This window comes from Cebus imitator, unplaced genomic scaffold (genome assembly GCF_001604975.1).
Source record: "Cebus imitator isolate Cc_AM_T3 unplaced genomic scaffold, Cebus_imitator-1.0 Scaffold187, whole genome shotgun sequence".
NCBI classification, from domain to species: domain Eukaryota; kingdom Metazoa; phylum Chordata; class Mammalia; order Primates; family Cebidae; genus Cebus; species Cebus imitator.
Genome location: NW_016107502.1, coordinates 1,966,394 through 1,975,893, shown reverse-complemented (window position 1 = coordinate 1,975,893; position 9,500 = coordinate 1,966,394). Strand labels below are relative to the sequence as shown.

The 9,500-nt window shown below is 50.6% G+C and overlaps 2 protein-coding genes across 7 annotated transcripts in view; both read right to left on the bottom strand.

Annotated features, from left to right (window-relative positions):
• LOC108316330 (acrosin binding protein) overlaps positions 1–1,324 on the bottom strand; it is a 15,117-nt gene extending 13,793 nt beyond the window's left edge. For both annotated transcript variants that reach the window (XM_017546111.2, XM_037744840.1), the window contains exons 1-3: positions 1,184–1,324; positions 648–866; positions 339–433 (exon numbers count right to left, since the gene is read on the bottom strand). In XM_017546111.2, coding sequence (XP_017401600.2) covers positions 339–433; positions 648–866; positions 1,184–1,226 — 357 coding nt within the window. In that variant the 5' untranslated portion in view covers positions 1,227–1,324. The remainder of the gene's footprint in view (positions 1–338; positions 434–647; positions 867–1,183) is intronic.
• A 3,011-nt stretch (positions 1,325–4,335) lies between these two features.
• The window catches only part of ING4 (inhibitor of growth family member 4), a 13,508-nt gene continuing 8,343 nt past the window's right edge, over positions 4,336–9,500 (bottom strand). The window contains exons 3-8 of one of the 5 annotated variants that reach the window (XR_005203030.1): positions 6,995–7,161; positions 6,701–6,815; positions 6,427–6,535; positions 6,031–6,069; positions 5,080–5,141; positions 4,336–4,990 (exon numbers count right to left, since the gene is read on the bottom strand). Coding sequence is in view for 4 of the 5 variants with exons in the window: in XM_017546105.2 (XP_017401594.1) it covers positions 4,951–4,990; positions 5,080–5,141; positions 6,031–6,178; positions 6,427–6,535; positions 6,701–6,815; positions 6,995–7,161 (641 nt within the window). In the remaining variant the exon portion in view is untranslated. Of the gene's footprint in view, positions 4,991–5,079; positions 5,142–6,030; positions 6,179–6,426; positions 6,536–6,700; positions 6,816–6,994; positions 7,162–9,500 lie in introns of all 5 variants that reach the window. The other 4 variants (XM_017546105.2, XM_017546107.2, XM_017546108.2 and 1 more) reach the window with 4 other exon arrangements.

The following is a 9,500-nucleotide window of genomic DNA, read 5'->3' as shown; positions in this document are numbered from 1 at the left end:
TATTTTTAGTAGAGACAGGGTTTCACCATGTTGGCCAGGCTGGTCCTGAACTCCTGACTTCAGGTGATCTGCGCACCTCTGCCTCCCAAAGTGCTGGGATTATAGGCATGAGCCACCACGCCCAGTCTCTTCCCTACTTTTCTTGTAGTAACAGAATTATTCAATCTGAAGGTCCAAGGTGAGACTGTATTCATCTATAATCTGGGTAAATGACTGGCAAAATGGCAGGGAAGGAGGCGCTAAGGAATACTCTCCTGGAGCCCCTCCTCAACTTCCCACTCCTGCCGCCTCTCCCTTGGCCCTGGGAGACCAGATCCAATCTTTGTCCTGGGCCTCACCTTGGCATAGTAGACGTGGTTGGAGCAACGGTACTGAGTAAACTGGCAGAAAGACTCAAACCAGGAGGCATAAGGGAGGTCGGAGCAGACAGCACCTGAGAAAGGGCAGGGATGGAGAAGATGAACCCACAGTGGGAGCTCAGGGCGGGGCTGGAGCAGTGGACTCCACACCATGGGGAGGGTGGAGCCTATGAGCTCAGGGTGAGGTGGTGCTAGCCATGCCCTTCCCCGCCTCACATGAGCACAGGGCTTTTGCCCTGAGGTTTGGGTGAACACTCTGGGTGTCTTGGCCACAAATCTGGCCCTCACCATCCGGTACTAAGCCGTGGTTTTCATACTGGTCCAGCTGGACTAGTGTGGGATTCCGGCAGCCGTGGGTTGCACGGAGACGGCAGGTAGTCTCTGCCTTCCAGGTTGGTGTCAGCAATGCGAAGAAGCGCTCGTATTCGCTGGGAGAGAGAGGGCTGCCAGGAGTGGATGCCTGGGTCGAATCCTGGGCTGGGGCAGGTGCCAGAGGCAGGAGCAGCACTGCGGAGCGGGCGAACGGGCGATGGAAGGACCGAACCCCAAAACCCGCTCCGGGACCAGGGCAGAGAGACCCAGACTGGCAAATTAGGAACAGGGGTCTCGGGCGGGTTATCCCTGCTGACCAGGGTGAGGGGATTCTAGAGACAGAGGCAAAGGTCCGACAGGGGGCGGGGGAAGATGGGAGGATCCCAGGAGCTAGGGGGCAGACCCAGCACGACCACCACGAGGAAGCGTTCCAGAAACCATAAAAGGAGGGCTCCCGGGAGGGAGACGACTGAGCCCGGGGAGGGTCTGCTGGAGCAGGTGGAAACTCTCACCCTTCAGGAGTGAGGGAAGGAAGGCAGCGGCTGGCTTCCTCATGGCCCTGGAAGGTTCGCTGCCGTTCCGCGGACCCAAGCCGCCTCTAACGGGCCAAGTCGCGGAGACAGCGGCAGACGCGTGGCGGGGCGGGGCGGGGCGCACGCGGGCTTCGCCCATGCGTCACAAAGAGCCGGCCGGGGAGGGGCCTCGACAGCCGGGCGGAGCCCTCAGCTGGCTAAGCCGATCGAGATGGTAGGGATGGCAAAAGCTACCTTCGCTTAGCCTCTTTTTTTCCTCCCCTCCTGAGACGGAGTCCTGTTCTGTCGCCCAGGCTGGAGTGCAGTGGCGCGATCTCGGCTCACCGCAACCTCTGCGTCCCGGGTTCAAGCGATTCTCCTGCCTCAACCTCCCGAGTAGCTGGGACTACAGGCGCGCGCCACCATGCCCAGCTAACTTTTGTGTTTTTAGTAGAGACGGGGTTTCACCACGTTGGCCAGGATGGTCTCGATCGCTTGACCTCTTGATCCGCCCGCCTTGGCCTCCCAAAGTTGTGGGATTACAGGCGTGAGCCCCTCCTAATTTTTGTAGGTTTTTTTTGTTTTTGTTTTTTTGCAGACAGAGTCTTGCTCTGTTGCCTAGGCTGGAGTGCAGTGGCAGGATCTCGGCCCACTACAACCTCGATCTCCTGGGTTCAAGCAATTCTCCTACCTCAGCCTCCCAAGTAGCTGGGATTACAGGCGCCCTCTGTCACCCCCAGCTGTTTTTTTTGAAATTTTAGTAGAGACAGGGTTTCACTATTTTGGCCAGCCTGGTCTCGAACCAGCTGATCTCAGGTGATCTACCCACCTTGGCCTCCCAAAGTACAGGATTACAGGTGTGAGCCACTGCACGCAGCCACTTAGCATCTTTACGTGCACTCCCTTACTTGCCATAGGAATCCCATAAGGTGGATACACTATCATTCGTTTTACAAATGAGAAACCAGGTCTTAGGAAAACTTGCCCAACAGGTCGTGAGGTCTAGAGCTGAGCACAGGCAGAGACAGAATGTGCAAAACAAAGTCAAAGCCTATCTGGGCAGGAACTAGAGAGGGCACCCCATTAACAAAATGGGTCAAAGGGGAAAACAAGATGGTGGCTCAATGGTCTAAGAAAGTGATTTCCAAGGGGGAGGTGTGAATAAGACAATCCACTGAGGTGTGGGAGGAGAACTTTTGTTTCTGTATGTGTTTTGTGTTTAAAATGAGAAATTCTAGCTCCGGTAACAGGGTGAAACCCGGTCTCTACAAAAAAAAACGAAAAATCAGCCAAGCGTGGTGGCGTGCGCCTGTAGTCCCAGCTTCTTGGGGGGCCAAGATGGGAGGATCGCTTGAGCCCATGAGGTCAAGGCTGCAGTGAGATGCAGTCCGGCCACTCCTCTCTAGCCTCGGTGACAAAGTGAGACCCTGCCTCAAAAAAAAAAAAAAAAAAAAAGGAAATAAATAAAAATAAAACAAGAAATTGTCTTGGGCCAGACTTGGGTGGCTCACGCTTATAATCCCAGCACTTGGGAGGTCAAGGTGGGTGGATCCCTTGAGCCCAGGAGTTCCAGACCAGCCTGGGCAACATGGTGAAACCCTGTCTCTACAAAAAATACAAAAATTGTCAGGTGTGGTGGTGTGGGCCTGTTGTTCCAGCTACTACTCAGGGAGCCTGAGACAGGAGGTTCACCTGAGCCTTCGGAGGTTGAGGCTGCAGTGAGCTGAGATCTCACCACTGTGCTCCAGCCTGGGTGACAGAGTGAGACCCTGTCTCAAAAAATAATAATAATAAAATTAAATAAATAAAATAGAGGCCAGGCACCGTGGTTCATTTCTGGAATTCCAGCACTTTGGGAGGCTGAAGATGGTGGACCTCTTGGAGGCCAGGAGTTCAGGACCAGCGTGGCCAAAATGGTGAAACCTTATCTCTACTAAAAATACAAAAATTATGGCTGGTCTCCACTCACTGTGACCTCCGCCTCCCGGGTTCAAGTGATTCTCCTGCCTCAGCCTCCCAAGTAGGTGGGATTACAGGCATGCACCACCAAATCCGGCTAATTTTTGTATTTTCAGCAGAGACGGGGTTTTACCATGTCAGCCAGCCTGGCCTCGAACCCCTGACCTCAGGTGATCTGCCCACCTCGGCCTCCCAGAGCGCTGGGATTACAGGTGGGAGCTACTTCACCCGGCCTATTTAGTTTTTTTGACACACAGTCTCACTCTGTTGCCCAGGCTGGAGGGCAGTGGTGCAATCTCAGCTCACTGCAATCTCTGCCTCCCAGGTTCAAGTGATTCTCCTGCCTCACCCTCTCCAGTAGCTAGGATTGCAGGCATCCATCACCACGCCCAGCTAATTTTTGTATTTTTAGTAGAGATGGGGCTTTGCCATGTTGGCCAGGCTGGTCTCGAACTCCTGACCTCAGTTGATCCACCTGCCTTGGCTTCCCAAAGTGTTGGTATTAGAGGGATGGGCCATTGCACCTGACCCACTTTTTTTTTTTTTTTTAAAGAAATCATGCCAGGCATGGTGGCTCACGCCTGTAATCCCAGCACTTTGGGAGGCAGAGGTGGGTGGATCATGAGGTCAAAAGACCGAGACCATCCTGGCCAAAATGGTGAAACTCAATCGCTACTAAAAATACAAAAATTAGCTGGGCATGGTGGCTCGTGCCTATAGTCCCAGCTACTAGGGAGCCTAAGGCAGATGAATCACTTGAATCTGGTAGGTGGAAGCTGCAGTAAGCTGAGATCACACCACTGCACTCCAGCCTGGTGACAGAGCAAGACTCTGTCTCAAAAAAAAAAAATAATAATAATAAAGGAAGAAATCAAGCTAATATTTAGTATAGTAGTACACATGTATAACAGAAATACATCATTTATTGGAAATTAAGTGAAAGATGTTTTATGGAGAAAAGCTGTACAATTTACAAAGTTTTGGAGACCCCTGGTCTGAGGCCCACCCTTCAGCACCTCTGTCTTTCCCAAGTTGAGAACTTGTGGGTTCTTGGGCAGAGGCATCACTCTGGTTTCACGTCATGTCCTAACTCTGGCATGCCTTTGTCCCACATTGTATCCAACCCAGAGGATGCAAAAATAAATGCTCAGCACATTTACTAAAACAATGTCTATACGATAAACACAGCAGGCCAACATGTATAGCTTTTATTTACCTACCCAAGTTCCTTTTACATGTGAGTTATCTGCATTCCACCTTGCCCCCTCTCCCATTCACAAGGCCAGGATGAATCCTCTTGGCACAGAGGAAGGGGTTCCCCTTAAACTAGGGCCACAGCCTAGATAACCTGGGGGATCCCCCACCATGAAAAAAGCAGGAAGGGAATGGAGAAGACAGTGTTGATCATACCTAGCCCTCACCACAGGAGGAGGGGGAATGAAGAGGTCTAGGGGACTGCCCCCATGCTATGCCCCAGTCCTTAAATACAAAGCAAGGGGAATGAAAGGACCCTCCCTCTGAAATACAGCACCAACCTCAGCATGGAGGCAAAAGGACAGTGGGCAAGACCACGTCCCTTTGAAGGGAGAGGACTGAAGGAGAGCACATACCGTTAGTGGCTGCAGCACCCCTCCCTACCAGGGTTTGATGCAGCCTCAGCACCGGGAGTGGGGAGAGGGGAGGAGAAGGGATGACAGTACTGTCATCCACTTCTCCCTGAACCCCCGGCCCCAGCACAGGCATTCCTCTGCCCATTAGCCCAAGTCAGGGGATGTGGAAGAAACTGTGTTGGAATCCAAGGCCCTTATCTATTTCTTCTTCCGTTCTTGGGAGCAGCGTGGGCAAAACCTGAAAAACAGAAGGGGAGAGGAAAGTAAGTGAAAGGGAGAATGCCCTCTACCACTCACCTTAGGGGCCCTCCAACTCCTGCCACTTACCATTTCCCCCGAGGCTTGGTTGTCAGCCCCACACAGGCAAAATGGAACCACTCAATGGAACACTGGAAGAGGAAGAAGGAAAAAGTAGTCAGGGGCCAGGATGGGCCAGAGGAAGGAGAGAAAGCCCCTCCAGATTCCTTAGGTATGTCCTGTCCTTTACTCCATCCTTTCGGAGAGTCTTGGAAGTCCCAAGGCCAACGAGTTCCCACCATTTTCCTTCAATTCTTTTTTTTTTTTTTTCCTTTTTGAGATGGCATCTCACTCTGTGGCCCAGGCTGGAATGCAATGACGATCTCAGCTCACAGCCACCTCCACCTCCCAGGCTCAAGCAATTCTCCCACCTCAGCCTCCTGAGTAGCTGGGGTTACAGACACACGCCACCACGCCTGGCTAATTTTTGTATTTTAAGTAGAGACTGGGTTTCACCATGTTGGCCAGGCTGGTCTCGAACTCCTGACCTCAAGTGATCCACCCTCCTCGGGCTCCCAAAGTGCTGGGATTACAGGCATGAGCCATGCGTCAGGCCTTTTCTTCTTCTTCTTCTTCTTTTTTTTTTTTGAGACAGAGTCTTGCTCTGTCGTCCAGGCTGGAGTACTGTGGCACAGTGTCAGCTCACTGCAACCCCTGCCTCCCAGGTTCAAGCGATTCTCCTGCCTCAGCCTCCCGAGTAGCTAGGATTACAGGTGTGTGCCAGCACACCTAGCTAATTTTTGTATTTTTAGTAGAGAAGGGGTTTCACCATGTTGGCCAGGCTGGTCTCGAACTCCTGACCTCAAGTGATCTGCCTGCTTTAGCCTCTCAAAGTGCTGGGATTTCAGGCGAGAGCCACCATGCCCAGCCCATCTTCCTTCTATTCTGAAGTTCCAGTACTCAGCTGTGGGATTTTCCCTCTTGTACCCGCTCCCTTCATGCCCCTCACAACCCCCCATCCTGAGGCAAAATGTTTCTCACATCAGGGTTGTCACAGCCAATCATCTCTCCATAGGAGACCTGGTGACAAAGGCAATAGGTGGGTTCGTTGGGATCCACAGGCATATCCAACACATCAGAGGGGTGGACACTGCCAAAGGTCACTGAGGGCATCCCATACTCAGGACTTCTGCATGCCAAGAGGAAGAGAAAGTGTCATCTACAGGAAGGGAAGCTAAAGCCTGAGGCTTTCAGAGGTGGCAGGAGATCCTGGTGGGGCAAATGATTTGTGGCTTCTCTTCTCCAGCAGATACCAACATGATCAGAAGAGCTCTTGGCACAGAGATATAGAAAGTGGCAGGGGGCAGTGCAGGCTGGGAGTGGGGCACTGGGAGAGAAGAGGATGTTGTCTGGCAAAGGGCTCCCTGATACACTCACGTGCGCACGAGCTTTAACTTCTTCTGGGCAGTCTTAGGGGCTTCTTCATCTGAGTTTTTCCCTTTCGAACGAGCACGAGCAGCTTTCTTCTCCTTTTGAGTCCGGCCTTCTAGGGAAGAGGGGAAAGCCAGAAGGCAGGGAGACAGAAAGATGAGTTAAGTCCTCTTCTCTCCCTCTGTTTCCAACCTGGTGCCCTGCTCCCCACCAGATGAAGAGCTGGCGTCTTCTCATTGAATCCTCGCCCCACCTCTCACAGCCCCGCCCCCCTCCTCACTCTTTTTGCCTTTGCTGGAAGAGCTGTCATAGTCACTTGATTCAATCTGTTTCTCCTTGAGATCAGCCTCAAAGCGGGCCAGGTCTGTGTCCAGCCGCCGAATGTGTTTGTCCACCTGGGTGGAAAGGAAGAAGAAAGGAGAGGTACAAAACTGGTTCCAATTAAACAAAATAGGTTAAGGCAGAGTCTATGGATCTCACAGACCCCAAACAGATCCCAACATAGTTGAAGGAGGGGTCTAAGACCCTGAGGATTAGATGGGAGGTAGGTGGGGAGCCATGAACAGGGCCATACCATCTCATAGGTCTGCATGGCAAGCTGCACCTTGTCGTCACCAAATTCCTTGCACTTGCCATAGGCTTCCTGGATCTGTTTGAGAAGGGCCAATTTTTCCTCGGAGCTCAGGCTGCGGGCGCTACTCATATACTCAGTGGCCAACTTGTCAATTTCAGCCTTCAGGTCTACAACAGAGACAGAGGCCTGGTCATAATGGCCCCTGAGTGGCTAGATGAAACACACTTCTTCTGCTTTTTCCTTGGACCTTTTCCATTGACTAGCATAACCTTCCAAGTAAAAAGCACTCAATGTTCAGAGGTACCGTGCCACGCACTCAAGTAATGCAACATACTGACAATATTTGCTTTAAAGGTCCTTTCAAGGTGCTGAAAACATTGCTATCATACTTGGAATTTAAATTATCGCAACACAGCATGGGATCCTTTGCACACCACATTGATAGGATGTATATTTTTGTTCATGTCTGAAGATGCTTCTTTGCAGGGCTTGTTGTTTCTTGAATTTTGTCTCAAAAGCCATTATTTTCTTCTCAAAAACATCCCACAGCAGCTGTCTGCTGCAAATCAGGCTGAGTCATCCGCTGCTGCTGGTTTCCAGGTCTGTACATCTATATCATACATTTTAAAATTATGTATTAATATTTTTATTTTTGACACAGGGTCTCACTCTGTGGCCCAGGATGGAGTGCAGTGGCACAATCATGGCTCACTGCAGCCACAACTTCCTGAGGTCTGGTGATCCTCCCAACTCAGGTACCACGTCTGGCTAATTTTTTCTATTTTTTTGTAGAGATGGGGTTTCTCCACATTACCCAGGCTGGTCTCAAACTCCTGGGCTCAAGCAGTCTGCCTGCCTTGACCTCCCAAAGTGCTGGATTGATTACAAGGGGTGAGCCACCATGCCTCGCCTAATCTATTTATTTTTAGAGGCAGGCACAGAGTCTCTCTTATGTTTGTTGCCTAGGCTGGCCTCCAACTCCTGACCTCAAGTGATTCTATCACTTCTGCCTCCTGAGTTGTTGCGTATATCATGCAATTTAAAATTAGACCTTATTCCATCCATGTAGCAATTCTTCTGCTTATCTTACTGCTCACTCTGTTTTTTTTTTTTTTTTTTTTTTGAAATAGGGTCTGATTTTGTTGCCCAGTGGAGTGCAGGGGCATAATCATGGATCATCCTGTAGCCTCAACCTCTGGGTTCAAATGATCCTCCCACCTCAGCCTCTGGAGTCGCTGGGACCACAGGTACATGCCGCCACACCTGATAATGTTTTTTAAAAATTATCTGTAGAGACAAGGTCTCACTATATTGCCCAGGCTAGTCTTGAACTCCTAGGCTCAAATGATCCACCTGCCTAACCTCTCAAAGTGGTGAGATTACAGGTGTGAGCCACTGCACCCAGGGTGCCCAAACTATTTGGCTCATCATTGCAACTTGCTTTTATTTTCCATCACTTATTTTACCTGTTTGTCCATCTTAGATATTGCTCCAAAGGTGTTTTTTTGTTTGTTTTGAGATGGAGTCTCGCTCTGTCGCCCAGGCTGGAGTGCAGTGGCACAATCTTGGCTCACTGCAACCTCTGCCTCCCAGGTTCAAGGAATTCTCATGCCTCAGCCTCCCAACCAGTTGGGACTACAAGGGTGCGCCACCACATCTGGCTAATTTTTGTATTTTTAGTAGAGATGTGGTTTCACCATGTTGGGCAGGCTGGTCTTGAACTTCTAACCTCAAGTGATCTGCTAGCCTCAGCCTCCCAAAGTACTAGGATCACAGGCATGGGCCTGGCCTCCCGAATGTTTTATTTTATTTATTTTTTGAAACCGAGTCTCACTCTGTCATCCAGGCTGGGGTGCAGTGGTGTGATCTTGACTCACTGCAACCTCCAGCTCCCAGGTTCAGGCACTTCTCCTGCCTCAGCCCCCCGAGTAGCTGGGATTACAGGTGCACACGCAACACCCGACTAATTTTTGTATTTTTAGTAAAGACAGGTTTCCACCATGTGAGCTAGGCTGGTCTTAAACACCTGACCTCAGGAGATCCACCCGCCTCTGCCTCCGAAAGTGACAGGATTACAGGTGTTGAGCCACCGCGCCTGGCACCGAATGTTTTAATATTGGAAGAATGTTCCAGGAGATTGAGACTATAGATGTTTACTAATATTTGGTAGCGCTCATAAATGTGTTAGTAGAAAGAGACAAGTCTGACTGTGACGTAGTGCAGCAACAGATAACCAGGAAGATCTGTGAATACACTGCTTATACTCCACTTTATTCCAGGCCCTTGGAAGAGGCTGAAAAAGCATAGAGTTCCATAATCTCCAACTGTCTTCCTTTTTTTTTTGAGACAGAGTCTCACTCTGTTGCCAGGCTGGAGTGCAGTGGTGTGATCTCAGCTCACTGCAATCTCTGCCTTCCAGGTTCAAGCTGAGAATTCTCCTGCCTCAGCCTCTGAGTAGCTGGGATTACAGGTGTACACCACCATACCCAGCTAATTTTTGTATTTT